Here is a 13372-nt window from a genome sequence, read left to right on the forward strand (position 1 = left end):
ATTCCCGTGCACGGCCGTCATTTCTGCCCTAAGCACAGACCCACACCCGTGAGCAGCTTCAAGGGGCGTTCTCCTTCCTTCTCCCTCCTGCAGACACAGCCACAGGAGACAGTCCTTCCCTAAGCATGCTGGGAAAATCCCCAGCATCGGGGCCTGTGGAGCCTGGGGGATTAGACCGAAGGACCTCCTCGCTCACGCCCACTGGGACGGAGGCTCTGCGGGGCCCCGGCGCCTCGGTTCTCCAGGTGGTTCTGACGTGTGGCCGTGTGGAAGCAGCAGCCCAAGGCGCATCCTCCTGCTCGACAGCAGCCCGAAGTGGGGCCACACGGCAGGGAAGGGAGGTGCGGCCACCTGCCCCCCCCCCGCCACCCCCGGTGGAGACCACCCGTTTCGGATTTTTCTCCTCCAAGAAAAGCCCGGCGTGTTGTGTCTGACGGCCCCCGCGAGGAGGAAGGTGGAGAGACCTACCCGCTGTTTGAAGTAGACCCTCTCCTCCAGGGTCAGCGTGTCGGCCTTGGCGATGACGGGGACGATGTTCACTACTTTGCTGAGGCGCTTCATGAACTCGATGTCCAGGGGCCTGAGGCTGGAACAGAATGGCCTGGATGAGTGTTGGGCCGGCAGGGGCCGAAAGGACGGGCACGGGACGAGAGAGGGACGGCGGCCTGCTCCCGGGTGGGTGCACGTCAACAAGGCCAAGGCCGTGGGCTGAGTGCCGGCCGAGCAACAAGTGAGGGACGGCAAGAAGGAAGAGCCAGACAGGAGCGGGCTGAGGACAAGACCAGCTCTGAGCATGGTCCTGGGCGAGGCGTCCTCTCAGAGAGGGGCTGTCATTGCTCAGGTGGCGGTGGGGGCTTCGCTCGGGAGGGAGAAGTGGGAGACGCGGAGAAAGGACCCAGCAGCTCCGGGGCCTCCGGGACAGGCTGGCTGGCCACTATCCAGGGCACCCCCAGAACCTCGCCCACTGGCTCCGGCCTGCCACAGTCTGACGGAAACTCAGCCTTACCCTCCACCCCCCAGCCCCCGACCGGGCACCTGCTCTCGGCGGGTGTGGGGGTGGCTTCGCGGGGTCCCGGATGGCGGGCACGTTCCCTCCCACCCCGGAGCAGAGCGGTGCCCTCTCTTCCCCTGGGGCGACAGCAGCAGTCACAGACGGGGCACGGGGTTCTGAACCGGGACGGGACAGAACCGCCCCGACCCCCCAGGCCCCGCGTGGGACGTACGAGTGGCCGGTGGCCGGGATGAAGTACAGGCAGCAGTGGACACGCGTGTCCGGGATGCGCTTCTTGCGGTCGATGCTGACCTCCTCCTGCAAGTATCTCTCGTACTGGTCGTTGATGAACTTCATGATGGGCTGCCAGCTGCACGGGAGGCCCCCGTCAGCCTGCACCGGGACCGGTGCCCGCCCTGTCCCCCCCCGCCCCCGGCAGGCCCCCCAGCTCCCCGAATCCCAGCCCAGCACCCCATCTTCTACCACAAGGGCCGGGGCTGCTGGGCTTTCCCAGCAGAGACCAAAGCCCTACCCGAGAGCCCCCAGACCAGCCTCCCACGCGGCCCTTCGACCCCAGGGGGTGGTGGAGGGAGGGCAGGATTCTCGGGGTTCGGGGGCCTCCGAGGGTTTAGCAGCACCGCAGGCCAGGGGCACCCGTGAGCGCTCTTCTCCCAGGAGGAGAAGCCCCCGCAGATCCTCACCAGTTCTCATTGTTGATGTGGTCCCCGAACCCCGGCGTGTCGATGACCGTGAGCTTCATGCGGACGCCCTTCTCCTCGATATCTGCACAGAATCACAGCGCCCACCGAGCTCAGGGGGAGACCCCGGACCCCTACAGATACCCCGCGGGTCCCACCTGCTAGGGACCTGACCGGTCCTACCCCGGGGCCTATACGGGGTGCCCATGGGTGGTGACCAGCGATGACTCCCCAGGTGATGCCGGGGAGATGACAGCCTCCAGGAGCAAAGCCCAGCAGGGGCCAGCGACAGTTATCCTGGGGAGCCCCCTGCCCACGGTGTCTGGTGGAAAACTCAGGGGTCTCCAGGGGGCTCCATCTGACCAAGGGCTGCAGGGGTCCCGGAGGGCATTCCTGAGCCAGACTTTCAACATGCCCAGCTCAGGGGACCTGGCGTCGACACCCCCGGCCCCCCCCACCCCGGCACTCACCGTGCGTGATGGACTTGATCTCGATGGTCTTGGGGATGCGTTCCTCCGAGGTCGGCTGCACGGACTTCCGGCTGATCTTGGATTTGAAGAGGGTGTTGATTAAGGTGGACTTTCCCAAGCCGCTCTGCCCTGGGGAGGGGACGGGAGCCAATCAGCGGGCCCTGCGATTCAGCGATACCTGGGCAGTGCCCCCCCCCCCCAGCACCCCTCAGCGGGGGCCCCCGGTCAGGAAGAAGGGCCGGGATGCCCAGGTGGTGGCCCGGCTCTCGTGGTGGGTGGCTTGTAGCAGGGCAGGGACCCAGAGTACCCAGCAGGAGCTGAGATGCAGAACAGCACAGGGGAGGCCAAGTGCAGGGCCAAGAGCAGGGACGGCCACAGGCTGGTGCCCACACCAACAGACCCTGCAGCTGAGAGGCTGACTGGCCAGCGGGCCCCCGGGGCATCAGGCGGCCCCCGAGCCCCAGAAGCGCTCCTGGCCTCGCCGCGTGTCCAGACCTCACCTGACCCGAGTCCCCTCCCACAGCAGGGGGGATGTGCTGGACTCAGCTGTGGCTGGAAGGTCCCTGCTGCTCACAACTGTCAGAATCTAGGGCTGGCCTTGCTGCTGCTGCTGCTGCTGAGGACCCGTAGGTCCCGCTCACAGAGCCCTCGATGCGCACGGGGCGCTGTCCTGGCTGCGGCTGTGTAACCCTCCGCATCCCGCACCCAGGTGCTGCCACCCTCCCATCTGATGGAGGGGAAAACAGGCACAGAGCCCAGCTCCAGGGCCCCGCCCATGACCTGGGGGCGCCCACAGGGACCAGCCGCCGGTGCTTACAGGGTGTGTACTGGGTGCCAGGCATGCCTCACAGGCGCACACGAGACCCACGCTTGGAGCCCCATCGCTTTACCCCTTCCCTGAGCTGCCTCAGGCCGTGCCAACCAATATATTTAAAAAAATTAAATTACACCCATTTTCCGACTTTGATCATCTGGCAAGGAAAAGCGGGGGCTCCCAGGATGCTGGAGGCTGACGCCGGGAATCCCGGGAGACGCTGTTCAGCGGGCCAGGGATCGGCCTCCCCCGTCCATCTCCCCCCACGGACCACCTGTTTGTGTCCCCGCCACGCTCAGGGGCAGAGCGACATCAAACGTGCTGACGGCTCAGAGCCTGGAGCTGCTTCGGATTCTGCGTCTCCCTCTCTCTCTGCACCCCCCACCCCCGCCACCCCTGCTTCCGCTGTCTTTGTGCCTCAAAAATGGATAAATGTTAAAATAATTTTTTTTAATAATAAAAAAAAAAAGGTCGGAACTGTTATTATCATCACCCTCAGCACTTACTGCTTCCCGAGCGCCCATGACCACGTAGGGGCCACACACAGTAACAACTGATTCGCCCCTCCCAGCCCTTTGGGGTCAGGATCACTCCGTTTTACGGATGAGAAAATCGAGGCAGGGAGAAGCCCCGGGGAAGACAGGACAAGCGCCACGCAGCTCAGTCCGGGCAAAAGCGGGATTCTACCCTGGGTCCGCGGAACCCCCAAACAGGTGCCCTCCCACCCCAGCTGCGTCTCAGTGGTGGGGGCCCTGCCCGTGGGAAGAGGAGGAGGAACTGAGCCCCCGCTCTCTCCGCTCTGTGAGCTGAGTCCTCGTCAGGCCCTCTCTGGGCCTCATCGCCGCCTACAAAGTGGGGCACCCTCTTCACAGGGTTTCTGCAAGGACTGAACGGGACCCACAGTGGCCGTCCGGTTCTCGCGGGGCCACCGGGAAGCCACCAGCCAGGCCTGCAGAGCCCTACCCAGGGCTGGGCCTGGTGATGCTTCGGCAGAAGGTGCAGGCCACTGGTCGGAGACCAGCCGGGTGGTCTCGGGTTCTTACTACGAGGAGGCCCCCCCCCCCCCCAAGAGGCGTGGGTGAAGCTGGGGCCCCCCTGGCAGGCACGCGGGCACACACACAACGCCACACGCGCCCTGCAGGCCTGGCGTGTCCACACCCATTTTGCACAAGGGCAGATGGAGCCCCGGAGCCCGAGGGGCCGGCCCACGGCGCTGGGTCCCAGTGTGGGGCCCATGCTCACCGACCACCATGATGTTGAACTCGAAGCCTTGCTTCATGGCCTTCCTGCGCATCTGCTCCAGGATGGAGTCGATGCCCACATAGCCGAAGTCCGCGGGGGCCTTCTCGTTCCGGGGCGCGGGCACCTGCTTCAGCCCGGCATCTCTGGGGGTGTCGGCCATGTCGCCAATGCAGCCAGGAGCTGCCTCGGGGGCTGCGGAGAGAAGAGTGGGGGCGTTAGGGGGCCGGACACAACCATCTGCAAAGTGCCTGCATCCTCGGGTGGTTCCGACCACCGCGCCAGTTTCTCAGATGGGGAAACTGAGGCTCAGGTGCCCAGAGACCCCTTTGGAACACCGCAGCGCTAAAGATCCCCCCCCCCCCCCGACACACACACACACAAGGCACGGGACGCAGAACCCTTCGCTCAGCTCCAGGATGGAGTTGACCCCCAGCCCTCACCCTGCCCCAGGGCACCCAGGTGGGCCCTCTCCACCTCCTTCCCTGACTCAAATCGGCCCCAACACCTGCTGCAGCCAGAAGGCCTCAGGACCCTTGGGGTCAAACAGTCAAGTGTTTGCGGCAACCTGTGAGCCAGGGGGGGGGAGCGAGCATTTGTTGTTCTGTCACTCCTGTCACTCCCGGGTGACAGGTGTTCAATCCCAGGTACCCGCCAGCAGCCCTGGACGCAGAGTAGGCTCCCCCCGGGCCCCATCTGTTCCCGGGCGATGGCAGGCAGACGAGGCCCTGTGGCAGCTCCCTACCCGCCCCCCCACCCTGGACTGGGCCCCGAGGGGGAGGTCTTCTCCCTGCCCAGCCTCTGTGTGCCCCCCACCCTCAGACCAGGACGAGGTCTATGAACGGGCAGGGCAGATAGGACAGAGCTTCTAGAAATAATTCCAGCTTCCGCGGTTTGTAGGTCAGAACCTTCCTCCCTGTCCCCCTTCCTCCCCTGGCCGCCCTCAGGAGTCCACACACTCAGGTCAGAGGCCTAGAGAAGGGACGAGCAGAAGGCACCCAGTGGGGACCTGAGGGGCACTCACCCAGTGGAACCGGTCCCCACCAGGGTGGGGCGAGAGCACATGGGCCACATCCCGGTGCAGCCCCAGACGTGCCACACACGCCCCACCACACCTCTGCTGGGCCAGCCCCTCAGCCCCGGTGGGGCCAGGCTCTTCCCGCCCCCCCCCCCCCCAACAGCTGTGGAGGCCTTTCCAGGGCCGCTCACGGGTCTCCCGGCGCACCCCGAGCTCACGGGAAGGAAGCACACTGGCTGTCGTGACCTGTCCCCTGGGCATCGGCCCCGGGACCCTGGTGTGTGCTGGGGCAGGGCGGCGGGGGGAGGAGGCACGGTGGTGCCCTCTTGGCCCTGCCCTGGGAGGCAGCAGGCCACAAAGTCACCGCGGGGCTTCGGATGAACGGTTTCCACTTCCCGGGGAAGTGACCGGACACTCCCCCTCCACCCCCGCCTCCAAACCCCAGTGGCCCCAGCTGGCTCGCACCTCGGCGGCCACACCTCTGCTTTACAGGCGTGTCAGAGGGAGCTGACACGGGGTGGGGGTGCCCGGCCCCCTGCCCTTCCATAACGAGGATGGTCAGCTCACACATTCCAGAAACGGGAGCGTGGGTGGGTCATCCGCAGGGACGCTCGACTTCCCCGTGTCCTCAGCCACGCAAAGCGCCGTGATTCCTACTGCGCGGGAAGGGGAACCAGCAAATAACAGAAGACACCGATGATGACCAGGGACCGCCCGGGGCCACGCCACCCACCCCCGCCCCCCCCAGGCCAGGGACCCGGGAAGCAGCGATGACAGCCGCGGGGCCTCCCCCCGAGCGGCGCCCGGAAGGCATCTGCCTCTGCTCCCTCTTCAGAAACAGTCCCTGCGCTCCAGCATCTTTAAATAAACAAAGACAAGAGCTGCATCTGGCCTTGAACATGTGGCTGTGGGGCTGCTTCCTGGAGACAGACTTGGGGCCCCGTCTTGCAGGGCAGTTCAGCCCCGCCCCGCGTGACCAAAAATTGCTTCCACCTGCCTGCGGGGCCGGGAGCCCTTCCGTCCGGGCCTGGGCCGGACCCCCGCCCCCACCCACGGCCCCTTCCGAGCCCTAGTGGTGGGGGGGCGCCCCCCGAACCCCACTCGGCTCTCTCCTCCACCTGGCCTCTGCTCTGGCTGGGCCCCTCTGCAGCCACCGACACCCACGAAGCACAGAGCAAACATCCCGCCCACCAGGGCCCTGTCTGGGAAGTCCTTCCCACCGACCCACCGACCCACCGACCCACCGAGGGAAGGGCCTGGCCTCCACACAGGTGAGGGTCCCTTCCCGCAGCCCCTCCTCCCTGGGAGGCCTGCCCGGAGGGCCACCGGCTCGGGTGCAGGTGGGGATACCAAGGGCTGGGTTGTGCCCCGGCCGGGAGGCAGGCTTTGGAGTCCGGGCCAGGACCTGCGTGGAAAGAGCAGAGGCCCCATGAGGCTAACTGGCCCAGAGACGCTTTCTCCGAACACTTGCTTTCCACGGAGAGCCACCGGGGCCTGGCTGCAGGAACCCCCTCCTCCAACACCGTCTGTAACGACTTCTGTGATGGGAGATTCTATGCCTGTGCCATCGAACCGGGTGGCCACACGGGGCCGTTTTTAAAATCGGGGTAAAATACGCGTAACGTAAAACGCACCACCAATCCTTTTCTTTAGACGTACTTGGCGCCCTTAAGCCCAGTCACGTTGTTGTGCAACCAGTCTCCAGAACCCTTCCCCGTGTCGCCAAGCTGAAACCCTCTCCCCGTTAAACACGAACTCCCCACCCCCTCCCGGGGCCCTGGCAACCTCCATTCTACTGTCCCTGAACGTGGCTACACTAGGGGACCCCGTATAAAGAGGCTCTTGTGGTATTTGTCCTTTTGGGGGTGGGTTTATTTCCCTTAACATAAGGTCCTCAAGGTTCACGCGTGCTGTTATGTAGCAGGTATCGGGACTGACTTTTTTGTTTTTTTTAAAGTTTATCTTGAGAGAGAGAGAGAGAGAGCGCACACGCACACGGGCAGGAGAGGGGCAGAGAGGAGGAGAGAGAGAATCCCAAGCAGGCCCCGCGCTGTCAGCAGGGGAGGGGCAGAGAGAGGGAGACACGGAATCGGAAGCAGGCTCCAGGCTCGGAGCCGTCAGCCCGGAGCCCGACGCGGGGCTTGAACCCACGAACCGCGAGATCATGCGCTGAGCCGAAACCAGACACTTAAGACTGAGCCACCCAGGCGCCCAGATCTCCCTCCTTTTCAAGGCTAAGAGGCCCCCGTGTGGCTAAGGCACATTTTGTGTATCCGTTCATCCCTCGGTGGACATCTGAGCTGCTCCTACGTTTCAGCCCTTGTGGATGACACTGCCACGAGCACCGGTGTGCAAACATCGAGACCCTGCTTCCAGTTCCCCTGGGGTCACCCCGGAAGTGAGATGGCCACATCACACGGCAGCCGTATTTTTAATTTTTTGAAGACCCGAAGACCCACCCACCGTTTTCGCCTGTGACTTCTGAGCACTTGAAATGTAGCCAGGCCAACTGAGGAACTGAATTGTTTGTCTTGTTTCATTTCAATTAATTTATGGGGCGCCTGGGTGGCTCAGTCGGTTGAGCGCCCGACCTCGGCTCAGGTCACGATCTCGCGGTCCGTGGGTTCGAGCCCCGCGTCGGGCTCTGGGCTGACGGCTCCGAGCCTGGAGCCTGCTTCCGATTCCGTGTCTCCCTCTCTCTGCCCCTCCCCTGTCCATGCTCTGTCTCTCCCTGTCTCAAAAATAAGTAAACGTTAAAAAATAATAATAATGAATTAATTAAAATGTAAAAAGCTGCACGTGGACGGCACAAAATTCTGTCCAACCGACTCCTTTTACAAGCAGGGAAACTGAGGTCCCCAGAGTGATTTTTTTTCCCTGAAACGTTCGCTTCTGTCACCTGTGATCGCTGTCCGTGTCCCCCACACAGACCGGGAGCCCCAGGGAGGATGGCAGCAGACCTGGGGGGATGCCCCACGCCATACCTCTAGAAGTGTCCAGGGAGGGGACACTCGACACCCATGGAATGAATGGGGTCTTGGGAGTGTCCCCCTGGTGCAGGGTGGGTGGAGGAGGGCTCTGCGGCCGAGGCTGGCCCACAGCCCCTCCATGACCCTGGTCAGGCCTGTGTCTGATTCACACCCCCCAGTGACCTCTGCCTGGGGCCTGGGCCTCATTCTCTTTCAAATGGCCCTGTCACCTCAACGTCTGTTTCATACCCAAACTTCATGAGATGCTATTAATAGGAAAGGGGAGTTCCCCACAGAACAATTTTCACATTTGTGTCCCAGATGACACTCACTGCACCCTCGTGAGCTAAAGGTATTTTAAAAGTAGAAAAGTCAGGTTCAGGGAGGTTAAGTAACTTACTCAAGGCCACACAGCACCACCTGCCTCTTCTCATTGTTCTGGCTGCCTCTCGGCCAGGAGGCGATGTAGAGAGAGGACAAGCAGCCGCGCCCTCCCTGGTCTTTCCCCTCCTCTGAGGATGGAATGTTCCCTGGGGCAGCCTCACCCCCTTCCAGGCAGCTTCGGGTCAACAGCTCTGCCCCCAGGCTCCCAGGCCCAGGGCGAAGTCACCGCCCTCCATGCCACCGGATCTCCCCGATGGAAGGCAGGCCAGGGACCACACAGGCTGAGGTGACCCCACACACGGGCTTATGCTTTCCTCCAGCCTAATTATTTCCTTCGTAAAGTTTTGACCGTTTAAACCATGTTTCGCTGTTTGGTTCGGCAGCATTCACAATGACGTGACGCATCACCACCATCAGATGGCAGAACCTTTTCGTCGTCCTGGATAGAAACTCTGTGCCCATCAGACACTAAGTCCCGCCCCGCTCCCCCAGGGACCTCCGGTGGACCTTCTGGCTTTGTGAATCTGACTCCTCCAGGGGCCCCATTCGGCACGGTCCTCCTGTGTCTGGCTTTGTTCACCGAGCCTAACGGCCTCACAGCCCATTCCTGCCGTAGCAGGTGCCAGACCTTCCTTCCTTTTGCTGCCTGATAACATTCTGTTTATCCATTCATCCGTCAACGGACACTCGCACCGTCCCCCCCCGTTTTGGCTGTCGTGAATAACGCTGCTACGATCACGGCTGTACAAGGATCTGAGTCCCCGCTTTGAATTCTTTTGGGCATCCAGCCTCCTGAGGAAGAGAAGCCAGCCGACCATCAGCAAGGCTGTGGTTCGGGCAAGAAGTGCCACGGTCATCCTGTCGTCAGAGCGAGGCGGGGTGATCCCCTGCAGACCGCACGGTAGGCGCCAGGGGCCTCGGGTCGTGGCCCCAGCTCCCCGTGGCCTGTGGCCGGTCCCCTACCCTGCTGGCACTGCCCACCTGGGAAAACGGGCCGCATGTGGTTCCTGAGCACACGGCCCCTGCCACTGCTCTCCGCTCCGAGAGCCCCTGGACCCTGACGCCGCGGCTTGCTGGGGTGGCACCCCTGACTCCCAGCCCCGAGAGTGGCTCTCTAGAAATATGCAAAACACCCACCAGGACGCGGGCGGAAAAACAACATGTGGATATCAGTGGCACATTAACTGCAAAAGGCCGTGACGTCATCCTGCCACCTGCTAGGACACGGACGAACCTCGAAGACATTACGCTCCGTGAGAGAAGCCGGTCGCCAAAGGTCACACACGTATGATTCCATTTATGTGAAATGCCCAGAATCAGGCAGATCCATGAAGACAGAAAGCAGGCACGCGCGGCCAGGGGCTGGGGGAGGGACAGTGCCTGCTTAATGTGCAGGGGCCTTCTTTTCGGGGTGATGAAAATGTTCTGGATGCGGACGGAGATGACAGCTTGTGATTACGAGCCACTGAATTGGACACTCTAAACGGGTGGCTTGAGCGATGGGGGAACTGTGATCTCAATAAAACTGTCATATTAAGAAAGGAAAGCAAAAAGGCTGCCTGGGGAGCTGGATTTAAAAGAACCCTACTGGGCCCACGAGTGCCCGCCGGCCGGCCCCACAGCACAGCGGGCAGCTGAGGCCCAGATGCCACGCTCAGGCCCGAGGTCTGGAGGCCGGGTATGGCCAGGTGGCACCCCCGGGGTCAGCAGCCCTGCATCTCCCAGGAAGGGTGATTTCTTGGGGCCGGGGGGGGGGGGTGCGGGGAGGCAGGCCAGTTGGGAGGAAGTCTTGCCAATTTCTCTCCACTGGTCCCCGTTTTGAGCCCTGGCCCACTGACCGCTCCCTTGCTGGGGAAGCCCCGCCACGCCTGCCCCCTCCTTCAGCACCGGTGCCCGCTGGGTGGCCTCCTCTCAGGAGTTGGGTGGCAGGGCCCTGAAGCAGGAAGGAAGCACAGGGCTCCGCCCAGCCCCAACCGGCGACCTCGCTCTTGTGTGGGCCCGCAGCCGGGGCTGTGACCAAGGATGACGGGATCGGATGGTCGCCTGCAGCTTCCCGGAACCACCAGGGCTGTGGGCGCAGCTCTTCGGGCTGGGACACCTCTGGAGCCCCTCACGGCACCCCAGCCCCAACCAACACCCCGGGGTCCCCCCTTGGCGGCCTGCTGCCGGTCCCCACGAGTCCCATCGTCCCCGAGCATCAGCTGTCAAATGTAGATGTGGCTCTACTGGGGCCACGGACCCTGGGCCACTGCCTGACTCTGTTCCCAGCGGGAGAGGGGCATCCACAGGGCACCGGGCTCTCAGGACAACGCTCTCGGGGCAAAGCCAATGCCACTCCACTGTCTCACCCCGATCCTCTCCGTGCCTGGCTCCTGGAGCCGGGGGTCACCGATCCTGGTGTCTGAATGTGCCTTGCTCAGTCACCACCCACAGCGCCTGGGCAGAAAGCAAGGCCAACCGGTCCACGGATGCCTGGAAGGCTACCCAACGGCCGACAAAGGGAACCAGAGTCACCAAGGAGATCTAGGTAGACCCACTCGGGGCCAGATGTCGGGGTTCCCAGGGCACCAGGGACTCCTCCTGCCCCAAAGCCCCCAGACTTCTCTCCTGGAGGAAACCACACGTCCAGACACGTAAGCCTTCTGTCTCCCACCCGGCCCTAGCCCAGGTGACCCAGCAGTCAGTCCAAGTTCACCGCAGAACAGCGCACACAGTGGGGGGTTCTGGGACGGCTGCCCCCCCTCCCCCACAAGCACGTGGAGTCCACCCTCCGGGACAGTGGCACAGGCTGCAGTGAAGGCTGAGGGGACATCTGCAGACCCCAGCAGAGCACCGAAGCCCGTGGCCAGGACGCAGTCAGGCCCTGCCCCCTGCCCCCCGCAAAGAGGCTTCTTGAAGATGGGTGAAGACCCAATGCACGTAGTGCCCGGAGTGACCACAGCTGCTCCTTCCCTCCCGTGTCCCTCCCTGGGTGGCTGCCCAGTCCCGCAGCTCCTGGCCTGTCCCCGCTGCTCTCCTGCTGAGCCCACACCCAGCCTCGGAGGTGTCTCCACAGTGACTGAGTAACGCTGTGTGTGGTCTCCTCTCCCCACGTGTCCCCCGACGTGACAGTCAGGAAACCAGTGCCCTCATCCGCCACACTCACTCGTGTATTGCCACGTTTAGAGCGGTGCCTGGCACGAGGCAGGTCCACAACGCGATGCTGAATGAACGAGGGAACAAAGGGAGGCGCTGATCACAACAGCCGAGGTCTCCCGGGGGCTCACCATGCACTGGGTGCTACCTTGAATGCCACACCTGCACTAACTCACGTTGACGTGCACGGCACAAGGACCGGATAAGCCAGCGACGGGCATTACCCCCAAGTCTCCGATGAGGAAGCTGAGGCCCGCTTTTGTGACTTATTATGACCCAGCGCGAGTGGACGGACGGCAGAGCCAGGATTTGAATGCAGGGAGGGTGACCCCACAGGCCAGGTCCTCCAGCACCACGGAAAAGCAGGAGCAGTGCGTTCCCGACAGCAGAGTCCGAGCAGGTGCCGCTGGGGCAGGGACTGAAGCTCTCGCCGCCCCCCCCCCCCCCCCCCCAGGAGCCGCCCATCCTGTTTAGTGAGGCACCAGGCCTCTCACGGGGCATTAGGATTTTTTTATTTTTAATTTTTAACGTTTATTTATTTTTGAGAGAGAGACACAGAGACAGAGCGTGAGTGGGAGAGAAGCAGAGAGAGAGGGAGACACAGAATCTGAAGCAGGCTCCAGGCTCCGAGCTGTCCGCACAGAGCCCGACGCGGGGCTTGAGCCCATGAACCGCGAGATCGTGACCTGAGCCCAAGTTGGACGCTTAACCGACTGAGCCCCCCCAGGCGCCCCAAGGGGCATTAGGATTTTAATCTTCATGACTTCATAAAGTCATTCAAAGGCCAAGCCTGGTTGGCCAAGCTCTTCTAAAACAGCTGCAGGGAGCAGTGTGGGGGTCCCAGATTCCAGGGGACTCCAGGGCAGGGGCGCTGATGTAGGAGAACCCTGGTACCGCAGAGGCCCCCCCCCCCCCGCCACCCGCCAGGGGCCCCATCAGAGCTCCCAGATGGATCCATCCGAGCAGGCAGCAAAATGCCCATTTTCATCCTAAAACCCCAGCTCCTAGAGGCCGCCCCAGGTCCAGGTGGAACTGACAAAATTCACAGGGGCCTCCAAGATGACTCCCCACTTCTGGTATCAGTGACACGGGAGGGAGGTGCTACTCTTAGCCAACCTGGGGAATACAGGTGAAGGAAAGAGAATGGCCAGTCCGTGGGGCCAGACACACCCACATTCGGGGGCTGCAGAAAGGCCCTGGACCGAGACGTCAAAGAAATAAATGGCTGTCAACAATAATCATGGAAAAAGACCCCGGGGCCCTAGGGGACCAGGACCACAATGTAGATTCACTCAACAAAATTTGATGGGCAGGGGGTCTCCCTCCCCGAGCTGCAGCAAGGACCAGCGAGAACAAACGGTGTCATTCCGGACGGGGCGTCACTCCTGCGGGGCTCTGAAAACAGGATCCTTTCCCATTCACTCGGCTCCTTCTTCCTCGGGTCCCCCCATTCACCTACACCGGGGCTGTTACAAACTCCCCATAAATGTCGCAGGGGAACTTCCTGTCCCCTTCTAAAGATGGAAACACTGAATACAAATGGCCGAATTTTGCAGATTTGTGCGGGTGGGGACCGAGGACGGAATCGGAAAAGCGCGCATGCCTCATCTAATTCGAGAAGTAATTCCACATCAAATTACACTTCACACTTTGT

At 62.5% G+C, this 13372-nt stretch overlaps 1 protein-coding gene across 8 annotated transcripts in view; it reads right to left on the reverse strand.

The window, feature by feature from the left end:
* The window catches only part of SEPTIN9 (septin 9), a 146072-nt gene that overhangs the window by 7048 nt on the left and 125652 nt on the right, over positions 1-13372 (reverse strand). For all 8 annotated transcript variants that reach the window (XM_049635618.1, XM_049635621.1, XM_049635620.1 and 5 more), the window contains 5 exons: positions 4216-4407; positions 2160-2288; positions 1693-1774; positions 1224-1361; positions 469-586 (listed from right to left, as the gene is read on the reverse strand). In XM_049635618.1, the coding sequence (XP_049491575.1) occupies positions 469-586; positions 1224-1361; positions 1693-1774; positions 2160-2288; positions 4216-4407 (659 nt within the window). The remainder of the gene's footprint in view (positions 1-468; positions 587-1223; positions 1362-1692; positions 1775-2159; positions 2289-4215; positions 4408-13372) is intronic.

The sequence above is a fragment of the Panthera uncia genome, chromosome E1, assembly GCF_023721935.1.
Source record: "Panthera uncia isolate 11264 chromosome E1, Puncia_PCG_1.0, whole genome shotgun sequence".
Taxonomy (NCBI): domain Eukaryota; kingdom Metazoa; phylum Chordata; class Mammalia; order Carnivora; family Felidae; genus Panthera; species Panthera uncia.